Source organism: Sorghum bicolor, chromosome 7, assembly GCF_000003195.3.
Source record: "Sorghum bicolor cultivar BTx623 chromosome 7, Sorghum_bicolor_NCBIv3, whole genome shotgun sequence".
Classification (NCBI taxonomy): Eukaryota; Viridiplantae; Streptophyta; class Magnoliopsida; order Poales; family Poaceae; genus Sorghum; species Sorghum bicolor.
Window position 1 is genome coordinate 58179050 of NC_012876.2, and position 23615 is coordinate 58202664.

The 23615-nt window shown below is 41.5% G+C and overlaps 2 protein-coding genes across 2 annotated transcripts; both read left to right on the forward strand.

Moving 5' to 3' along the window:
* On the forward strand, window positions 9968-13702 carry LOC8083506 (protein trichome birefringence-like 16). Its single transcript, XM_002444429.2, has 5 exons — window positions 9968-10360; window positions 11302-11547; window positions 11624-11806; window positions 12204-12399; window positions 12508-13702. Exons 2-5 carry the CDS (start codon window positions 11394-11396, stop codon window positions 13334-13336), a joined length of 1362 nt encoding a protein of 453 aa, XP_002444474.1. The 5' UTR covers window positions 9968-10360; window positions 11302-11393; the 3' UTR covers window positions 13337-13702.
* LOC110437081 (probable GTP diphosphokinase RSH2, chloroplastic) lies at window positions 16183-19750 on the forward strand. The gene is made up of 6 exons (XM_021465244.1): window positions 16183-16893; window positions 17019-17204; window positions 17979-18439; window positions 18541-18699; window positions 18771-19122; window positions 19244-19750. Exons 1-6 carry the CDS (start codon window positions 16183-16185, stop codon window positions 19526-19528), a joined length of 2154 nt encoding a protein of 717 aa, XP_021320919.1. The 3' UTR covers window positions 19529-19750.

The following is a 23615-nucleotide window of genomic DNA, read 5'->3' on the forward strand; positions in this document are numbered from 1 at the left end:
CTCCGCCTCTGCCGTCGTCGCTATCAGAGGAGGGGAAGAACGTTGAGGCGAGCGTGAGTGGGCCTGGGCTGGCGTCGTGGGCGCCGTAAGGCCAGTCTCAATGCATATTTCATGAGAGTGTCATGCACATTAAATAGGGTGCCACATAAGTAAAATTGCTGACTTGGCAGAGTCATTAAATGAAGGAGTTTCATCAGATGAGAGAGGAGTTTCATCCCCATGAAACTCTTGTGGCTCGGTTACCTAGTTTATAGTCTTGGTAACTGTATCATGAAACTATGCATTGAGACTGGTCTAAGGAGCGACTCCACCGCCGAGCGCGGTGGCAGCACCAGGCGCAGGCGCGGCGGCGGCGGCGGGCGCGCGGACATGGTCACGGACAAGCGGCGGAGGCGAGAGAGGAAGGAAGACTAGAGAGAGAGAATTCCCCTAAGCTTCTTCTTCTTCTTGGTTTCCGGCGTTGACTTTAGTTTGGTTTGGTTTGTGGAGGTTTGTTTTTTTGGTTGGATGATGGACTGGAAGGGTAAGAAATATATTTTTCTACATAGGATCCACGTGTCAGACCCTTTAAACGTCACAAAATGAACGGAATAGGGACGGAATGGCACACGGGTATAGTCGAAGATGAAGTTAGGCACAACGCTGCGAAACAACTTTTTAGTGGCCTCCTAGTTTGCTCAATCTTTCATAATGTCATATAGGTAAAAAGCTCACGTTATGGAACATGTATTTAGCTTTCCATGGACACCGTTTTGCTCTTTTTTTTTCTTTGATTGAGTATTATATATGGCAAAATCCTTTTTAATTAGATAATGGAAACACGCCTCTTGTAATTGGCACCACGAAACGAAACATAAGCAGCTATCATCACTTCTGTCGCACAGCTCGGATTCGGGATTCGACGAGTTGAAACCCTAAGAAACATATGCAATTAGTTATTTTTTAATCTATATTTTATGTTTTATATATGTACTATAAGATTAGATATAATAAAAAGTTTTAAGATGTAGTCGTCAGAACGGCAGACTGACGATTATAAGATCCGATAATCTCCATGGTATTATAAGATCCGATAAGGATATTCCCCATCATATCAATTTGAGACAATAATTATCAAATAAAAATAAAAATGCTACAATACTCAAAACCAAAAAAATTTCGAGAACTAAAGAAGGCCTAAGCATATGCGACTAGGTCTAGCCCTTGTTTAGTTTAAAAAAATTAAAATGAACACTGTAGCACTTTCACTTATATTTAACAAAAATAATCCAACTATGAACTAACTAGACTCAAAAGATTTGTCTCGCAAATTACAGGTAAATTGTGTAATTAGTTATTTTTTATCTATATTTAATGCTCCATACATGTGCCATAAGATTTGATATGACGGAAAATCTAGAAAATTTTGCAAAACTTTTTGGGAACTAAAAAAGCCCTTCCCATAAAATTTTGCAAAATTCTTTAGATTTCTCGTCACATTAAATCTTACGGCATATGTATGGAACATTAAATATAGATAGAAGAAATAACTAATTGCACAGTTTACCTGTAATTTACGAGACAAATCTTTTAAACCTAGTTAGTACATGATTGGATAATTTTTGTCAAATACAAACGAAAGTGCTATAGTACTCATTTTATAATTTTTTTAAAACTAAACAAGACTTTAACAGATAAGCTATGTTTAAAACTTTAAAAGTATTATTTACTAATTTATTATGAAAGAAAAACACATTGGATGACGGTTTATATAGTTTCAAAGTGGGTTGCGTTGCTTGACCACCCTGCTACGTGATCATATCGTTCTTCTTATTCCCAAGCGGAATTTTTTTTAATAAAATTACCAAGCGGAATTGAAATTGTCTCGCATTTTAGCTAATTTATTTATGCGCTATCGAGATATTTTGCAAATCGACGGCCATCAATCTTTTTTATAACAGAGAGACGGCTCGTTGCCGTAAACTGTATGTACAATCACAGTGGCGATTAGAATTTAGTCTCTTTCTTTTTTCTCAAATACTTTTATTTTTCCTTGCTCTACACGAGTACAGAAAAAGCTCTACGTTAGTGGTTGGTTTCAATTAAAAACGCCTATGAAAAGAAATCGGCGGGCTGAACTCAAAAACCGCCAGTGAAAACACAATTTTACTGGAGAAAATCGCCACTACAGATGGTGCATTTTTACCGACGGTTCTCTTAAGAAAACTGTCAGTGAAAATAGATTTTTATAGGCGATTTTCTTAACAAAACCGCATGTAGAAATCGTGAAATTCTACTGGCAGTTTTCTTCAAAAACCGCAACTAAAAATCTGATTTTTAGTGGCAATTTCTTAAGAAAACCGTCTGTACAAATAATTTGAAATTGATTTTTTTTAAATTTTTCAAATGACCTCATGAAAATATGCCAAAATAAAAGTTATAGATCTGGAAAAGTTACGAAACTTTGTAGTCGATAAATTTTTCATTTGAAATAATCTTGTCATAAAAAACTACGTTTGAATTTTTCAAATTTGAAATTCAAATTTTATAAATTACCTCGGATGGAGAAACTACCAATATAAAATATAACTTTGTAGTTGATAATATGTGTCGAATCAAACTCTAATATAGACACAAATCCCACTGGCTGCGAAGCGCGCGATTTTACGCAAAAATATACGTGACATGTGACTTCCCTGCGATTAAAATCTTTTTTTCACAGGCGGTTGTCTTAAATCATTTTCCACATGCGGTTCACAGGTAACCACTAGTGAAAAGATTCATTTCTGCGTGACTTGCGACTTTCCTATGATTAAAATCTTTTTTTTTTCACAAGCGGTTGTCTTAATTAAACCGTCTATGAAAATTATTTTGCACATACGGTTCTCTGTTAACCGTTAGTGGAAAGATTCATTTCCACTGGCCACTAGCACTGACGGTTTTGAAAAATGACTATGTAATAGGTTAGAAACCGCCTATAGAGCTTCTTTGTGCTAGAATGACTTCTTCACCGATTACTTTTATTTTTTTATAAAAAAGCAGACTTCACTGAATAGGGACTGAGCGAGTCGCAACGAAAAGCATTGCCTTGTTGGAAATTCCATTCAGGCACTGTACCTGTACGCGACGTTGCCAGCTTTGGGAGTTTTGGGCGAAATGGACTCGGATTCGTGCGGCAATCATCACCATACCTGAAAGCATCACCAGTTAGCAAAGTCGAAAGCCGGTTCGACAAGGCATGCAGTTAGCTACCACAAATGAGAGGAAGTTTAGGCCTTGTTTAGTTGGCAAAAATTTTATATTTTGGGTACTGTAGCACTTTCGTTTGTTTGTGACAAATATTGTCTAATCATAGACTAATTAGAGTCAAAAAAATTCATCTCACGATTTACAGAGAAACTAGGTTCCTGTGGAATTTTCCATGGTGGCCCTGGGGCCTTGGATAGTTGGATTGGACGGCAAGAATCAGTGGTGCTGAAAAATCTGATAGGAAAATATCGATCTTTTTCACCACTATATCAAATTCAGTCAAAATTTGAGGTGATTTGGAAATGTAACCATCCATGTGAAGACAATGATTTGAATCTGAGTGAATAGGTTTCACCACAAAAAAGCCCCAAACAACTGAACTACGATCAATTAATCCGTGTGGTGGCTTTCACTATTGTTATATCTTCTATTTAACTTCATATATTGTATAGTATAATTAAGTGATTAAGGGGTTTTGTCTTATTGCGAAAGCAGTGTAAAGTCACAAACACGTTATCAAGGATTCCAGGGTTTTGCTTGCCTGTACGTTGACCTGGAACGAGGCCATCTAGTATAGTAGAAAAGAATATGAAAGCAAATTGGCTTTAGGGATTTCCTTTTACGTTTGAAACCACATAGGATTAGTTGGACGAACAATTCTGCAAGGTTAAAAGTTTTCAATAAATCGACAGAAATCAGACGACTACAAGTCTGTAACTAACCCCAATAACCCCATGTGATGTCATGAAATTGTTCAAAAGCAAAGACAAATCACCACTAGTTGAGGTGTATCCTGTAGACACATATATGTCACTTCCCACAACTTTGCTATTCTGAACTTTGAAGTTTGAAGATTGGTGAGTGCAACTTGAACCATGTTTGATCATTTCCAAAGGCACATGTATAGCGATGGTAAATATTTTGGTACATGGGAAAAGAATCCTGTAGAAACACTAGTAATTTGTATGAAGTTGCGCATTCATCTCAGCACAACTTATCATGGTTTACCTGCTTTCTCCTAAAGTACAAGAAACCCAGATTTTTATCTTGCTTTGCATTCTACTGGTAGCAAATATTCGTAGACTGCAATTGACATTATTCATGCACAAATCGCCGTCAACCTTTCTTATGGATGTAGCAAAACTCATGTTGCAACACAAATACCTTTTTCATGTCTAGAAGATGATCAGTACCTATCTGAACAATAGTGAGAGTACAATAATTTTGCTTTGGTAGGAAGTCAAGAAATGATGCTAGTAACATTTCTTCCACTATTAGGACTAGCACAATTGGGACTTTGGAAGATAACTAATTAATTAACAAGTGTCATTATCGTCGCACATCACATCAATTAGCAAAAATATCTTCGGATCTCGACCATGCAAGTCACTGAAGAAAAATGCCAGGCCAAGAAAGATGGATCAGAGGTTCAAAAATCACGGTTAGGTGCTTCTGAATTCCGTAGCCGCGAAAGCAAATTCATCAATTTGAAAGAGAGTGGTGACTGGTGAGGGTGCTTAGTAGAACAACACGAGAGATGCTAGGAGAGTAGGACCTCCACAAGCTTGGCCTAATGGTAGCTCATGTAATATTTAATGAGACTGATTAGAGGTGACCTGCAAATATCTTGCAAACATTTTAACTTTGGATAGGATTTTGGAATATCATTTGATGGAGATCGACACCGAAAAGTATTGTTTGCTAATTTCTTGCCGCTATGGCTGAAAATACTGTTTACTGATTTCTTGTGAGAGAAAAACACTGTTGGCTAATAGAAAAGGTACAACTTATAAGACAAGCTTCTGCAATTAATATAGCATGCAGGCTGATGTTCGTCATTTTGCTGCATTTATAGTCCACTGTTAGGACTCGCTGTGGAAATCTCCTACCTCAGGTCTTGTTTATTACCCAAAAATCAAAAGCTTTTTAAATTTTTTTGTCTAATTGAATCTTGTGGCATATGCATAGAGTATTAAATATAAATAAAATCAAAAACTAATTGCACAGTTTGCTTATAAATCGCGAGACGAATCTTTTAAGTCTAGTTACTCTAGAATTGGACAATGTTTATCAAATAAAAACAAAAGTGTTACAGTATCAAAATTTAAAAACTTTTCGGATGTAAACAAGGCCTCGTTTTCCTGCTACGAAGCTTTTTCTTTTGGCGTATCAGGGTGACTTTTGCGGCTGTTGCTTTGTGGTTTGTTTTATTTTGGTGGTGTTCCTGTTGTCACATTCGTAATTGTAGATGTTTTTTCTTCTTTTCTTTTGATTGTACTAGGCTTCTTCTCTGTCAATACATGCCCGACATGTTCTTGTCGATGGCCTTTTTTAAAAAAAAATATTGATAGTGGCATCTACATGAAAATTTGAACGTTTGGATAATCACCAATATAGATAAATTGTTTTTTTCTTGCAGATTTCCCCCAGCACCATGAATACTCAATAGGCAGAGGGAAAGTTTGCATTTTGTGATTTGGAGTTTCCCCTGCTCAATGCTCTAATTTAAATAAAAATAAAAGTTGGAAGGAAAAAGTGTACATAATCCACTCAACACGAACTACTTTACTCCCTAAATTATAAAACCGAATTTTCTACCCGTTAAATTTTATAAACCGATCAAATAAACCACTCAAGTGGTTTTAGATGGTGGTTTTGCTACAGTGACTGTGGTTTTGTGTTTTTATATTTTTTGTTTTCACTAAATCTTTGAAACATCATGATGAATCACAGAACAAATTGTTAAAAAAATAGTCTAATCTGTCTAAACAGGAGGGCACGCTAATTTTTTAGCCAAGCCTTCAACTAATTGCTAGCCAACTCCAACTAATTTTGGCTAATTTTTATCCCAACTAGTAACTTGCCCAAGCTGATTCAAACAAGTCTGAGTAGTTTTTAAATTTTTATTGAAACCGCATGCTAGTAATTAAGTAGTTAATCGTATCCTATACACCAAGCAAATGAACAATTTGAGGACCGAGGCAAATAGGCAATCGAACTAAATCGTTAAAATTTTGATTCTCGAAGATAAGTACTGCTCGAGCATCCATCAAGATCCACGAAAAGTTCAGGGAGATCGTGCAAGACACGCATGATTCTAACTCAGAGCCAGCTCTTCCTCGCCGCTCAAGTCTCCAGCAGAATTAGTCTAAAATAAAAGGAAAAAACAACTTCAGTAGAGTTTCTTACAACCGTGAGTTGACAATAGGGAGATTCGTTAAGAGGACATGGGAGTACGGATGGCGCCATGACGTAATCACTGAAGAGATCGTAGTGTCAGCACTCAGCAACTCTGCATAGTAAGACCATGTTTCCTGTTGATTACAAGGGCCATATATACTAACATCATGCTTATGAGGGATGAGATAGCAGCAAACTCTGATCTTTAACAAGATACGAAGAAACCAACACAAATGTACCCATTTCCACTCTGAAAATTGGATAAGCACTTGCTTTTGTTTTTTCTTCTTCAATAAAAGAACGCAAAGCTTTTGCCGTCCTTTAAAACAAACACAAATGCAGTATTTTTTTTATGTGAAGGGAGAAAAGAGAGAGAAGCTCTTTAAAGTCAGCTATGGGTGATTTCAGTGGTTGTTGTTTCGTCATGTGAACAGTACACACAAGTAGAATCAGGCATTTCGAGCTCCGAGGAATGCTCTGTGAATGTTTTTTGTTTTGTCACCGGAACAGCACTTTAATAGCGATTTGGTCACCAACTGCACTGCACGCAGTGCCCTAAAAAAATGGATGTCTAGACCTAGCATCACGAAGCGAAAGTCGCCGTATCAAACTACAAGTTTTAAACTACCAGCTTGCCAAAATGGTCAGACCAAATGGCCAAAGAGAGATCGGCTTTGTTGTCAACTTAAAGGCTCCTTGCTTTGGCCGCGGTTTCCTCGGAGCATACGCGGCGGCCATGGTTTTCTGGTCTGAACAGACGTGCGGTATGGAAAACCTGCTGACAGGCGATTCGGATGATGGGTTAGTGAAACTGAAGCAAGATTGAAAGATGGAGGATGAAATCAGGTGTCAGCGTGTTTGACAATGATGCTACTTTTATTTTATTTATTTACTGGGTGGACGATTTGTTCAGATAAACAACTCAAACAGATAGTGCAGTTCTCGGAAACAACCATTTTATCGTTAGCGTCACTGTCCGGCAGCAAGTGTGATGTTTACACATTAGCTGATCTTACAGGTACATTTGCAGCTATACACATTAGCTGATCTTACAGGTACATTTGCAGCTATCTATCTGACAATTTTTTTAAGCTTTGTATCTGACAATTATGTTTCATACTCGTTTAGGAGTAACTTGGATGCTTTGCCATATGGACAAACAACAGAAATTCAAGATCTCACAGTGAACTCGATTTATGGCTAGTGACCGAAATATTTGAGCCATTCCCTAATCCCTATACAGTATATACCACGAATACAGCATCTTCTGCAAGAAAAGCTCAGTGGGTGCGTATCCCATCGCACGGCGCTGCTGGCCTTCCGCTGAAGAAGCATGTGTTATCTCGACCGTTCACATAATAATGTATCGAGATATGTATCATTTAAAACAGTAGGGTATCGATACAAGTTTTGAGTTGCATTATGTGAAAGATCTGATTCTCTATTCATATCTCTACATCCGTGTCCTGCTACTGTTCACAAGCTGATTTTTCTTTCTTTTTTATTAAAAAGACTTCTCCATATCTTTTTTATTAAGCTTAAATTTGGCATGGTAGTAGATGACGATGATGACGATTAGGTATATCCGTAAACAATTTTTTTCTTCCTGTAGAATGTTGCACTTTTCAATGGAGCATTGGAGCCACATCACGGTTGGTATCACCATAGTAGAACTGGAGTTACTTTCCCTTTTTTAGCAAAAAAAAATCTGGAGTTACTTTCCTGCCTTGGTGTGTTTGAACTCCGAACTCGTAAGCAATTTCCTGCCCACCAAAAATATTGGATTGGACTATGTGAACGAGTGGGCCTGCTTCGTTTTCAGTGAGCCCAAAATTGTGTGTGTGTGTGTGCGCGCGCGCGCGCGCGCAGCCCAAAGTTTGTGTTTGTTTTCTCGGGTCGGCAGCTCCACTACAGAAGCGGCTTGGCTCGACAGAAGAAAAGGCCCATCGGCCCACCAAGCCTAGGAGTAGCTCCCTTCTAGTGGATACTTGGTACGTACTGTACTTCCAAGCGAATCAGTCCGCTCCGGCAGGAATCACGTGCTTCAAACGGACAGTTGAATGTATATACTCAACTCATTTCCTGAATTCTTGGATATTCCGTAGTCCCTCCATTTTAAATTATAAGACATTTAATTTTTTCAACTTTAAATTTGATCACTTGTATTATTTAAAAAAATTTATATAAATATAGTTAAATTTAAATAATTCATGAAGGATTTTTGATAAACCAAGCCATGACACAAGAAGTGATAGTTTACACAATTTTTTGAATAAGACGAGTGGTAAAACTTGGTGTTGAAAAAGTTAAAAGTTTTATAATTTTGGATGGATTGAGTACAAGGGGTTGAAGCAACAGGTGATAATATCAAATGTGTGAAACCTTCTATATAAGTACCCTATATATTTAACACACATAAGTGCTACTAAATTGTGTTTTTTAATTTGCTTCTACATGAACATAATTTGTAGTAATGAAGTACCCAAACAAATGGAAGAACACACAAAAATACTAAGGTTTCCTTTGCAACATTTATTAGTTTCACGGGAATCATGTAAGAATTTCCACATAAACCAGTTTATTATTCAGAAAAAACACAGGATACAGGAAAAAAAATCCCATAGTTCAAAGGGCCCTCTAGAGTTGCTAGTACCAATAATCCCGGTTAGGATTAAGTCCAATAAATATTTTGAAAACAAATTATTTGCAGGACTTACAGAAAAAATCGGCAATTCAAAGGAGCTTTTTGGTTTGTTAGGTCAGTCTAAGTGGAAAGTTTTATAGCGTTGTTTTCAAGACTAACATGTCATGTAAAATGAAATGAAACTTGGATGAAACACCCACTCTCAATGGAGAGTTTCATTTCATAGTTTCATAGGCATTTAATTCCAAGACTCATAGAGAGTTGGTAATCGTGTCAAGCTAGTTTCATCTAGATGAAATCTATTTCTTCTCTCTCTTCTTAGGCAAGTCTCAGTGGAGAATTTTATAGCGTTGTTTTCAAGACTGCCATGTCATATGAAATGAAATGAAACTTTGATAAAACACACATTCTCAATGGAGAGTTTCATTCCATGGTTTCATAGACATTTAATTCTAAGACTCATAGAGAATTGATAATCGTGCTAAGAGAGTTTTATCTATCAATAATCTTCGTTAGGTCTAAATGCAATAAATGTAAAGTCAAAGGTGGAATGAAATAGTCCAAAAAAGCAAGAGGTGTTCATAAACATAACATATTTATGTAGAAAGCACATAAGGACTCTCATAACGAAGAGTAAAACAAAAGCAGCACATGAATGATTTATGAAGAACTTGGCAACCTGTGGAATTGGTCCTAGATGGGGAGCGACGGAACCTTCTCGCCTCTCGGCACGACGGACGGCACGCTGTAACGCACTCGTTTTCCTAAAAAATATATATATAAAAGTTTGGAGAGAAGAGAAGCGAAAGCGAAAGGTTGGCCTAAACGAGCCGTTGCACAGCACGACTCCTCCTTCTCCTCACCGAGACCACGTGGATCCACTGCACCATTCTCTCTTGCCAAAGAAAAAAAGATAACCTTCCCCTCTGCGTGTAAATGAAGTAGCAGCAGATCAGATCAGATCAGATCAAACGAGAGAAAACGCCGGCAAGCCCCCACACACATCGGGTTTAACTTTAACCTAACCTCTCTCACCTGCAATTGAACGAATTGAATAATCATCGGTGTTTACTGCTTCAGTCCGTACCACGGGGGGCCTCTCCCGTCGCACGGCACGGCAGTGGCCCGCCCCGTCGCCCACCGTTCCCCCATTCATCGGGACCGTTCCTCCCCGACCGGCCCCTGGAGGTGCGGCCGCCGCTGGAGGCCGGAGGCCGGACGAGGACGCGGAAAGGAGCCACCCGAATACTCGATCTAGCGGGGAGAGGCAACACCCAGTCTCCTCAGATTCCCCGCCGGTTCTTATTGGTGAGTCCCTCTCGCTCTAGGCGGAGGAAATTTTCTGCTGTATTATTATTGGTTATTTCGCTCGCATTTTCCAGGGATTGGAATCGGAGGGAAAGGATAGTTTCCTATCCGTGTGTGATTTTTCAAGAGCCAGTGACGGTAAATCTAGCTTGCGGGGGTAGAGGCTGCAGCCCGATCCTCTCGTTTTCCCTTCCCTTTTCCCGTTGGATTTGGTTCGGGACGCGACTCCGTTTTGCCGCGGATTATACGAGCCCGGTTGTGATTGTCGACGGGCAGTTTTATTTAGGGTTCAGACGCGCGCGGGCTGTCGCGATCTGACTCGGGGCTTTGGTTTCATTTGAGTGCGGTGTGTTGCTCCTACGAGCTGGGATCAAGTCAAATGGATTTTTTAGGGGGTGGGGCCATGGCCATGGGCGAGTTTGTTGGATTTGCGGTTGCCTGGAACCCGAGTGCTTGTTGATTTTCAGCGGTGGCTCCTACTAGTGATCTTGGAGCGTTTAGTACTGGGTTTAATTGGAAGATTTGATCTGCACCCACGGCCTCAAGCTGTGGGTTATCTTGATTCGAATTGTTATTCTCTTTGTTCTGGAATGCCGTGGATCCGAAGTCCTTTGACATGCTGTGTGCTTTCGGTTTCACTTTTCCTCCGGATCATTAGTAGCGCATCATAGCTTCTGCTTCTCAAGTTGAAAGTGAACTAGATTGCTTCACTTTGTGATCAGGCAAGTGGTAGGAATAAGAAGGACCACTTATTGACAAAGACACACAAAATGTAAATGGCCTTTCCCTGTAGTACTTGTGCTGCTACATGATTTTACTAGCCAATTGGCAGCTTGCAAGGCAGACTTGATCCTATTTATTTTTGGCAACTGAAAAAATATAAATACTCAAAAATGATACGAGGATATACTCTACCCCTAACTTCACCTTTTCTGAAACAGGGTTGCAACATTTTTCCTATCTTTTGTATGGATGGTTCCTAAGCACTCGTCGACTTTAAAGTGAAGAACATTTTCAGAACACCGATAAAAGGATGAGGCTTGGAAGCATAAATGGTTTGCGGTTCAAGCAGCTTAAACTTGTCATTCTTGCATTTTTTATGTTGTTTCTTCTTTGGAAATGGGAGAAGGGCACATACTATGATTCTGAAATCCTCCAACCTGATCCATTGGTTTTGACTCATCCAGGTCATCTTAAGCACACAGAGACATATTTCTTCTTATCACATCTACTTCCATTCTCATTTTCTTTCAACTTTTGCAGCTAACTCAAAGTTTGTAGATCAGCATACATCCTCAGAAGAAGACTTTCCAAGTGCAGATCCATTGCCTCAGTCAGTAGGTAAAATAGAAAGGCAAGTTACTGGTGCACCACCACCACTGTCTACGATAGGCTATTCTGTTGATGTTTTCGATGGAAATGAAGTGCCACCTCCTGAGAAGAAAGGTATAATCAGCTTGTGTGACTATTAGAGAAACCATGAATTTATTTCTTATGTAAGCACATAGTTTTAAATCTCCCGCTATAGCTGCCGCTATAGCCCGCTATAGCCTTTTGAGGCTGGATACCGCTATTTGTGTTTATGTACAATTTAGCCGCTATATTCCGCTATAGCCCGATTTAGCTCCGCTATTAGCTGTTTTAGACATAAACCGCTAAACATCTTAGCCCGCTATTTAAAACCTTTACAAATGTGCTTGTGTTCTCAATTGACATATTCCTCATATTGCCTTTGTATGTTAAACGAGAAGATTATTTCCTGTTCAGTTTACCTGTGCTTTAGCTAGTGTGCTGGTTATCTGGCTTTAATTTCTATCTGATGTTTGCTTCATCTATCCTACAGAATGTAACTATAGGAATGGAAAGTGGGTTTCTGACAATCGGAGACCACTGTACTCAGGGTTTGGTTGTAAACAGTGGCTTTCAGAGAGTTGGTCCTGCAGATTAACCCAGCGAACAGATTTTGCATATGAAAAATTTAGATGGCAGCCTGAAGCTTGTGAAATGCCAGAGTTTGAGGCCTCTCAGTTCTTGAGAAGGTACATGACCATAGCCAATATCTGATGAATTTGGAGATGGTTTGTGCTGCACTGTTTGGCCTACATCTTTTGAGTCAATAGGGAAATACTAATTTGGATATATTTCAGAATGCAGGATAAAACCATTGCTTATGTGGGCGATTCTTTAGGGAGGCAGATGTTTCAATCAATGATGTGTATGGTCACTGGTGGAAAGCAGCGGCCAGATGTGGAAGATGTTGGTGCAGAGTATGGCTTTGTGCTAGTACGAGGTGCAAAAAGACCAGATGGCTGGGCCTATCGGTTCCCGAGCACCAATACAACAATTTTATACCATTGGTCATCAACACTGTGTGATTTGGAGCCTCTGAATCCATCAGATAGAGCAACCAGTTATGCCATGCACCTTGACCGACCACCTGCTTTTCTGAAGAACAACCTTCACAGATTCCATGTTCTGGTTCTTAACACTGGTCACCACTGGAACCGAGGGAAGCTAAGGGCGAACAAGTGGGAGATGTATCTTGGTGGAGCACCAAACAACAACAGGAACATTGCTGTCATCTGGAAGGCCAAAAATTTCACCGTCAACAGTATCATCAAGTGGATGGATGCCCAGCTCCCTCACCACCCCCAGCTGAAGGTGTTCTACAGGTCATTATCGCCTCGGCACTTCTTCAATGGGGATTGGAACACTGGAGGCAGCTGTGACAACACAAACCCTTTGGCCAAGGGAAGTGGCATTCACCTCAACCATTCCGAGGATGGTGACGCTGAGGGTGCAGTGAGGGGAACCAGGATCAAGCTTCTGGATGTCACTGCCCTGTCACGTTTGAGGGACGAAGGGCATATATCACGGTACAGTATCAAGGCCACGCCCGGCGTTCAAGATTGCTTGCACTGGTGCCTTCCTGGCGTACCCGATACATGGAATGAGATCCTTGCAGCCCAGCTATAGCCTGTAGTTGAATGCGCAATGAGCTACATCAAACAAGTTAGGGCGAAAGCTCTTATATACAGTAACTACCACGGAGTACACTTTGTTAGGCTTCACGGCAGAGGTTTTATGCTGTTGATAGGAAACACTGAGCAGCAGTACGTTCTTTCGGGAGCGGGCTTTGTTGTAGAATATACACGGTCTTTTTCCCCCCAAAGTGTAAGTAACTGTTGTACTATTTGCATACTGTTACCTGTGTATGCCAATTGTTAATTGGAAAACTGGATTGATAGTTTGGAAGTATTTGCCTGAGGTGGGCAACGCTTTTTGCAGCATCCAGTCCTTTGAGAACTCCAGTTATACCAAAGACAAACATTGCATTCTGCATCGGAGATCCATGTGATGTGGTTGTTGATACGTTGATTGTTGCTAGGTTCCTCTCGTACTCATTACTTGTATCAGTATCACCATTATTTATGGTACAAGTGGGGGTCATCTCTTATATGTTAAAGTTTAACTAACATTTTTGTTAGTTAAACTAATTGTACAGTTTATCTATAATTTGTAAAATATTTTTTTAAAATTAATCTATAGTTAGACAATATTTATCAAATACAAACAAAAGTGCTACAACAACAAAAACAAAAATTTCACAAATCAGAGTCCCAGCGACACTTTCACGTGCAAAGTGCAGTGGACCTAATTCCAAAAAAATCTCTTTCGGTCTCATTACTTAAATATTTAGATACGTACATGGACTATTAAATATAAATAAAAAATAACTAATTATATAATTTATATATAATTTATGTAATAAATTAAACACTAATTATCAAATAAAACAAAAATACTATAATAATCAAATCAAAAAGGAATTCACGAACTAAACAAGACTTTAATCAACGAACGTAGCAAGTTTGCTGGCCACTTATTGGTTGTGGCCTGCCCTAATATTATACCAGTACCGTCACGCTAGCTATCCAGGCGATGGTAACTGCCAGATAAACAACCCAGCACCTCCACTTCGGTCTTGTTTAAACCCAAAAACTTTTTAAATTTTAGTATTATAATATTTTTAGTATTAATATATTTTTTATTATAAATTTATATCTTCAACTAAGTATATTATAAAAATATATTCATCGATTTATCTAATAATACTAATTATGTATATATTATAAATATTAATATTTTTTTATATATAATTGGTCAAAGTTTTAAAAAGGTTGACTTATCAAGAAGAGAGAACTTCTTATTTTAGGACAACAATCAATACATGGCTGTGTGTGTTAACAAACTATCCATCGTGTAGTTGAAAGGTCCTAATGTGGCTAGAGAGGGGTGAATAGCCTATTTAAAAATTCTATAAACTCAATAGAGCAAGAGGTTAATAAATAACAAAGCGTAGCTTTTCGCTCTAGCTCTAATGGGGTGTTTGCAAGCCACCTATCCAACAATTCTAGGTGATATGATCACTAAGCACACAAGAGCTATGTCACTACTTACATTAGAGAGCTATCTAAAGTTTCTATACAAGTAAGTAAGCTACTCTAGTTTGCGGAAATGTAAGAGAGATGGTTTGATCTTTATACCGCCGCGTAGAGGGGATGAACCAATCAATAATATGACGTCCAATCACCGGGAGAAATCCAATGAACAATCACACTGAAGACACACAATTTTCTCCCGAGGGATAAACAAAAACTAATTGCACAGCGTGAGACGAATCTTTTAAACCTAGTTACTACATGATTGAACAATGTTTGTTAAATAAAAACAAAAGTGCTACAATATCAAAATCCAAAAACTTTTTGGATGTAAACAAGACCATTATATATCATCCCACTAGAGTTGACGAAGCTAAGTGAATAACATGAACCATCCAAAATTATGATACAAGTTTTTTTTTTGAAAAGTATATGATACAAGTTAGAAACCACTTCTTCAAATTCCTCTAATTTTGAAAACAAACGAACAAAGGCCTTGGACTGTGAAAACGAAAAGAACAATATGCAAGTTTTGTTGCTTAACTTAATGGATCTTACATTCGATGCTCAAACACGACAGCATTTTAGAGTGCCATACGTGGGATTTACTTTTTTAGCGTCTATATGCCCACCGTGACACGTCTAATTTGGAAGGGAGGGAGTTAACGAAGAAGCTACCTAGCGTTTATGGCAAATTAACGACTCTTGTCAGCCACGTGGGATTGATTACAAAAGAAGCTGCCGGATTTGGATGACCATCATGTCGTGCGGGAAGGAACAGATCTTATCCGAAAGTAGCCAGAAGCGGATGAGGTAAAATAAGGTGAATTCCGGCTGGCTGTCCCGGCTGGCGGGGGGCAGTTTCGGCATCGCACCCGCGCGCGGCTATTGTTGGCGTGGAGGCCCCCGACCCCAGATTCTTCTGCTCACGCTCACGCACGCAAAATCCACAACCTCTCAAACCACGCACAGCGGAGGCGAGCGCGACCCACAAAAAACACGAGCCGCAGGAGGAAGAGGAGGAAGCATCCATCCCCCCCCCCTCCTCCTCATCCTCTTAATCCCACGGATTCGCCGGGGAAATCTCGCCAGCGCCGTGCGTTGACGCCGAATTCGTGCTCTGCAGGTCCAATCCAATTTGACCCCGCACCGCCCGCTGCGGCTTCGTTTCGAGCTCGAGTGGGATTCCATTAGTGGGGGTTGCTTGATCCCGAAGCTCCGAGCTCGTGGGATTCAATTGTTTGAGGACCCCCAGGATCGGAATTGGAGCAGCGGGTTTGGTTTATTCCTGCTTGCTGCCGCTGCTGATTGGAGTAAGCTTCGCTTCGCTTCGCTTGTGGTTGTGGGTGGTTGACAGAGGCTGCTCGGCTTCCGGCGACCATGTCCGTGCCGGCGATAGCCGTGTACACCAGCCCGCCGGGCGCCGCCGTCCACGCGCCGCCGGAGCACGAGTCCAGCTCGCGCGGCTCGGCGCCGTGCGCGGCCGCGGCGTCCCCGTCGGCGGCGCCGAGCTCCCACCGCCACGCGGGCGGCCTGTCCTGCCTGTTCTCGTCCCCGTCCGCGGCCCCGCGGTCGACGGCGCACGAGGAGCTCGGCGCGCTCTGGCACGACAGATCCGACGAGCCGCCCATCGTTGTCGTCGCCGGGGGCTTCGGCGGCGGGGGCTACTCGTACCCCCAGTCGTCGTCGTCGCCGTCGCCGTTCAAGCTGCGGGACCACCTCCACCGCAGCCCGGTGTCGCTGTTCCACAGCCCTGCCGCCTCCTCTCCGGCGTCCAGGAGCCCGTCGGTTTCCTGGCTCGCCGGCCGCGAGCGCGACCGGCTCTTCTCCAGCTTCGTGCGCAACGCGCTTGGCTCCTGCATTGACTTCGCGCCGGTCACCAGCTTGCCGCTGGGTGTGCGCCCCGCGGCCACTGGTGTCGACGCCGCCGAGCTGGCCTTCGAGCTTGACGAAAGCCTCTCTGAGGCGGAGCCGTGCTGCGAACCTGATGCTCGTGAACTCCTCGCCCGCGTCCAGGCTCGCCACTGCATCTTCCGCGACGAGCTTGTCGTCAAGGCCTTCTTCGAGGCCGAACGGGCACACCGTGGCCAGGTAAAATGTTGATCCCCAACAAGATGCACGGAATCCCAAACTTTACTTCTCGCTGTTGTTCATTTGCGAGACAACTTGTGCTGTTGTTAAACCTCATGTGATTTTTGTATTGCTTGTGTGATCAGAAGCGGGCTAGTGGTGATCCGTACTTGCAGCATTGCGTGGAGACTGCGGTTCATCTGGCTAATATTGGTGCAAATGCAACCGTTGTGTCTGCCGGCCTTCTCCATGACACAATTGATGATTCGTTCATGGACTATGATCATATCTTCAGGATGTTTGGTGCTGGTGTTGCCGATCTTGTTGAAGGGGTATGCACTTTTCTATTCTCTCTATCTTGACCATTGTTTCAGATGGGAATTGGATAATTTCTCCCATAGTTTACTAAAGGTTTTGGCTGGATACGCTGCTAGTTTTTCAAGTTATATAGATTACCAGTTTAGCTTTTGATGAAGTCAATGGGCCATGTGCCCTTTTTGCATAACATATGGATAGCCCTACTACTAAGTAAACAAAGTCCCCAGTGACACAAAGTCTAATGTTTTGACCGCTGGAAGCTTCTATTCTGAGCTACTGATTTGTTTATAAACTATAGGCAGTAGCAATCAACTTGCTATGAAGTTTCTTAGTGACCAAGTTCAGTTAGTCCAGTCTTTAGCCATTGCTTTGTTGATAATATTAGTTCTAACATTGGAAATTAGACATACTTCCTGAACTCACTGCCAAGAACAGAGACAAGAATACATCCTTTGACATTTTTTTGGTTTGTCTTTGGAATGGTCACCAAAGTTAGTCAGCATATTTAACCAGCCACAACTCAACTGTTTTGGCCTCCATTATCAGCAGAAGTGAAAAATGCACATGTGGAATTGCTTCTTTCCTGATAACTGTTTGAAAGACATTTCTTTTCCTCTTTTATATGCTATATATCCTTGCCACAAAAGTGGATAAAAGCCATGAAAGCAATCTTTGACTTCTTTTTCTTTATGAGTACAGAATCTTTTTTTTATAGTTTTGATAACATCCTGTTCATAAATTTATGTTGTTGGTACTTCAAACTCAAGAATAAATAATTATCTTTTCAGGTTTCGAAGTTAAGCCATTTGAGCAAACTTGCTCGGGACAACAATACTGCAAGTAGGACTGTTGAAGCTGATCGCCTGCATACAATGTTTCTTGCAATGGCTGATGCACGAGCTGTTCTTATAAAGTTAGCAGATCGTCTGCACAACATGAAGACGATAGAAGCTTTGCCTTTGGTTAAACAACAAAGGTTTGCTAAAGAGACTATGGAAATATTTGTGCCATTGGCCAACCGATTAGGAATTGCTAGCTGGAAAGACCAGTTGGAGAATATTTGCTTCAAACACTTAAACCCAGAGGAGCACAAGGAGCTTTCTTCTAAACTTGTGATGTCTTTTGATGAAGCACTTCTTACATCTACGCTTGATAACTTGGATAAAGGCCTCAGAGATGAAGGCATTTCATATCACAGTCTTTCTGGAAGGCACAAGAGTCTGTACAGTATATACTCCAAGATGATAAAGTATGTCTTCTTTTTGTTTATATTATCTGCAGTTCAGTAAAATGGCAGTATAATTGGCATTCAGAATACATGCTCTTAACCATGCTTGTGATTACTTACAGGAAGAACTTAACAATGGATGATGTCCATGACATCCATGGTCTACGGCTAGTGGTTGACACAGAGGAAGATTGTTATCGAGCACTTGACATAGTGCACAAGCTGTGGCCCCGAGTCACTGGAAGATTTAAAGACTATATTTCTCATCCGAAGCTGAATGGGTATGCATCAGAAAAGCCTGATAGTCTTTTAAAGAACAGTACTGAAATCGTTGCTAATTTACTATTTGCAGGTATCGGTCATTGCACACTGTCATCATCTGTGAGGGTGTCCATCCATTTGAAATCCAGATCCGAACAAAGGAAATGCATCTACAGGCTGAATATGGATTTGCTGCGCACTGGAGGTACAAAGAAGGTGGCTGCAGGCACTCCTTTGTTCTCCAAATGGTGGAATGGGCAAGGTGGGTGCTCACATGGCAATGCGAGGCAATGAGCAAAGAGCGTCCCTCATCTTTGAGCAGCTCTGTTGGCATGAGGCCACCATGCCCTTTTCCGCTGCATTCGGAAGATTGCCCCTATTCTTACAGCCGGCAGTGCAACCATGAAGGTCCTATATTTGTGATCATGCTTGAACATGACAAGGTAGGTCCCATCTTGTGAATTCATCTGAACTTATTTACTGTGAAAAGTGCCATAATAGTTTGCGGGTAAAACCATCGTTACTTTTATATATTGTCTAACAAAATTATACCTGATAACTCAGATGTCTGTCCAAGAGCTCCCGGCAAACTCGACTGTAGTTGATCTAATGGAGCGAGTCGGGGCCAACAGTCCGAGATGGAGCCCTTACAGCTTCCCACTGAAAGAGGAGCTGCGACCGAGGGTTAACCACAAGCCCATAAGCGACCCAAATAGGAAGCTCAGCATGGGCGACGTGGTAGAGCTGACGCCTGCGCTCCCTCACAAGTCGCTGAGCGAGTACCGGGAGGAGATCCAGCGGATGTACGAGCGGGGAGGGTTTGCGCTCGCCACCACCCCTAGAAGCTGACACCGTCACCGCCATGTTAACCTGCTGTTGTACAATACCCTGTAAATATGAACTAATCCTTGCAGCAGAGAAAGCCCAGATGAACAAACCCCCCCAACTGAATTGGCTAATGGTGCAGGGTTTGATCCAGGACGCTGCTGTGTGTAACACTTTCTACATGATGAAATGTGACCCAAGTTCCTCCAAATATTCAGGAGAATGTTCAAGTACTTGTCCTTGCTATGCCTCACCTTTGTGCTGCAATCGCCCTGTTTCTGAACTTCGCCGTCGATGGACGGCAGATACATGCGTGTACTACGTGGAGGAGGATTCCGGATTCTTTCGGCAGAATATTCTGGCTGTGTGGTCTCTCGTGTGTGGCTGTTTGTGTTGAGCAAATTGCAGCTCTCCTAGGATTGTTGGCTCTGAAGACAAGAGACAAAACTGTGTGCTGTGGACAGCAACCAACCAAGGCCGGGTCTCCAACAGGACAAAAACAAGGAAACCTCTGAAAATTTATGGTGAATTGGATCGAGTTGGAGGCATCTTATATATATATATATATATATATATATATATATATATATATATATAGCGCTTCTGGTTCTGGAGCATCGTCCCCAGAGATAGTAGCTTTTTTTACCTTGCGTGGCCGCGTCGAGAAGAATAGATCTCGGGAACAATGGCCTCAGGGCTCAGGGGTCAGGCAGGGCTCGATGTCGATGACGGCCGGAGGCAGGGGACGCGGCCGCCGTGATATATTTTTCCCGTGATTTCGGGGCAGGAGGAGCAGGCGCGGCGTAATCGGGTCGGCTGCCACTTGACGCCCTACGCTGGCCCATCGGCAACCTAAAGTCCGGTAGCTCGGGCACGATTAGATCAGCCACGGTCTTGGGCTCTCGGCCTGTTGTTGCTAAACCTGACAATGGTTTGGGTTAAAAGTTGTATCAGTTTGGATTGAAACATGCTGAAAAGGCTGTTGGACCAGTTTGGTTTGGGCCCTATTAAAGTGGACTGAACTGGTTTGGCTGTAAATAATAGTGTTTACAATGATTTTTTATTCTATCTATTTATTTTTTGTTTTTGTTTATGGCTAAATATAAACAATAGCATGAGGTGCCGGTGAAATGGTGGGTTGAAAATGTATTTTAATGGGTCTAGCGCATAAGTGGTATGGTTTGGTGTGGATGATTGAAGTCATGGTCTAATTTGGTTTGGATTTGACTTTCATGTATATATGTTTTGGATTGGTGTGGGTTTGGTTTGGATGTCAGCCCACTGTCACGTTCAGTTGTTGCCCAAGAGTTATCCATGGTTGACCACGCCAATGGGCTGTGTAAACAGTAACGAAGCGGATGAAGGTCCAAACGTGGCTTGGGCTATGAGGCCGGCCTTTAGCCCACTGAGAATTTCAGAGAAGAGGCAGCGCGAGTGTGCGACACTACACAATGGATGTACCGGCAAAGGTGACGTTTCACTTTTGGATTTCCTAAAAAAAAAATCACTTTTGGATGGAAACTGACGAAAATCTATATTTACATCTATATTCCATATATATCTTATATTTTCAATCCACATTGACGTTCTATGTCACCATATCCACATCAACATCCACTAACATATTCAATTATGTCTTTATATATCAACAAGCATTTAAGATTTCATCAATTCACCAAAACTATACTAGGGGTTTCAGTCCCTAGAGCCCATGGGCTGCTCCGATGGGATCAGGCCTCGTGACCCATTTTTGTTTGTTTCTGCCTATTGGCCAATTGTGGCCTATTTTTGCGAATTTCTCCCTGACTGGTTCCGAACTGACTTAGATGTTTTCACCCATAGCTTGGCCCAACCTTACCATTTTCACCTCTTATTACCCATTTCTAGCCTGACATGAGCTATTCTGCCTCGCATCAGTAGTTTTTGGCCTGATGTGAGCCGTTTTTGCCTCGCTTGTGACAGTTTTAGTCTAATGTGACCCTTAGCTTGTCGCAACCCAAACTCATTCCAACTAAAACCTTCCTCGAGAACATCCTTGATGACTTTGCACAGTCTCCCTCAACCTAATAAATTACCTTATCATTCTCTTCAGAAGGTTCCTAGTACCCTTTACTAGGACAAAGACTCCTATTTCACTAATCAACCGTATTGGATCACCCAAGTTAACTAGAGGTAAACATTGGTCAACCCAGAGTCAACTTTGAGAAAGAACACAATGGAAATGTGTCCAAGTGATCCTCCTAATCTCTCCAAAGGTGTCTATCAACCTATAGGACATGATTAATGGCCTCAATGCCAAACCCCTCTCTCTAAATCAAATTCTCCAAAATTTTGTGTTCTAGGTGTTTCGCTATTTCTAGAGACGGTCCGCCAAAATATTTTTTTAGTAGGATCAGTTTGGATGAGTTGTCTCTCTCCCAACCTTTGGTTCCACATGTTATCAAGAAGGGAAGCCATATGCTAGTAAATTCAGCTAACCGTCTCTCTCACCCACACACTCATTCCCATTCCTCTCCTTCTCTCTCTTGTCACATGAAGAAAAAGGATGAACTAGAGAGACTAAGGGAAGAGAAGGAAGAGAAAGAAAAGAAGGATTCAACACCTCTCACAAGCATCTAGAGCATCTCCATCTCCATCTCTACCATGGTGAGCTCAAGAGCTCTCTCCTCTCATTTCTTGAAATCGTCTCTCCAACCCCAACTCTTGAATTCTCTATGCATGGATGCAGGATGAAGCTCGATAGTTGCTCCATCATCTCAAGAGTAAGATCAAGATCATATCTAGCTCAAGCATCTCATGAATCTCTCAACTTTCTCTCTAATGCATTTATATGGGTTTTCCAAGAAAAACTCATGAATGGACAAATCCATCTCTTTTGCTTGGAAGCAAGGATAAGTAAGAGCCCATATCTGATCTTGGTGGCCTAGAGGTCACTCAGTTTCAAAGATAAGTTGGCATGCCCAAGTTCATGAATTAATCTCTCTTTTTCTTATGATTTAAATGAATTCCAAATGACTAGATGCACTTGATAACTAGAGCTCAAAACCTTTTGTTCGACTCACCAAGGTGGCGTGGTCATTGTGTCGCCCTCGAGGCGTGTCTAAGCTTGATGAGGCGTGGCTACCGCTACGTGGTAGATGGAGAGGGTGAGACAGTTGGTATCAAGTAAAGATTCTTAAAAATTTCTATTTTTATATTTGTAGTACATAAAAACACATAATGTTACAATTTGTTTCACAATTGAGCTACTCCTAAGACTAAGCAACTAACTCACTAAATGACGACTGAGCCATGAATATGGTAGGCACCCTTTGCATTCCAACAAGCTGAACATTTTTGTAATCATCAATAGCCACACTTCCTCCATGATATAAGGTGATTAGCAGGTCCATCTAATTCATATAGCAAACCAAACTCAATACCTTGAACCGAATTTGGATACAAAACAAACTAACTGCAAATTAACTAACTACCTAACTACTAAAATAGGTGGCTAACTAAACAAACATTTAGATAGCCTATTTTAGGTAGTACTGCTAGAGATGCTCTAAGTAACTAAACACTACCTAACTAACTAATAACTACTAACTAAATAACTAATAATAACTATTTAAATAAATACATTTACTAACTAACTAACTAAGTCACTAAATTAACTCACTAATTAACTAACTACTTCACTAATTCATACAAATTAACTAACTAAATTATATACTATAAAATTTTTACTCAGGGGACATTGGCACAGTTAGTGGTTAGACCGAGACATGGTGGTAGGGGCAGGCACCAGCTAGCTAGCCCTGCCATGGAACGACGGCCTCTGCACACCCGCGACAAGGTGTCGTGCGATAGGACGTGAGGCGGCCAGTGCGGCATGTGCTCCCTACGAGGTGGACAGGCGAGCGTGGCCGATGAGGCAGTAGGAATGCAGGTGGTGGTGGGTGGCCAGGTAGGCAGGATGCGAGCGTAGGCGGGCCAATGGTGGCAAGCACGATAGGGATGCCACGCCAGAGAAAGGAGAAAGAGACAGGAAATAAGTAGAGAAAGGGAGAGGAAGGAGAAGGCCAAATGACTTGTATATTGCGAGGTCAGCGCCGAGATCTACGGCGCG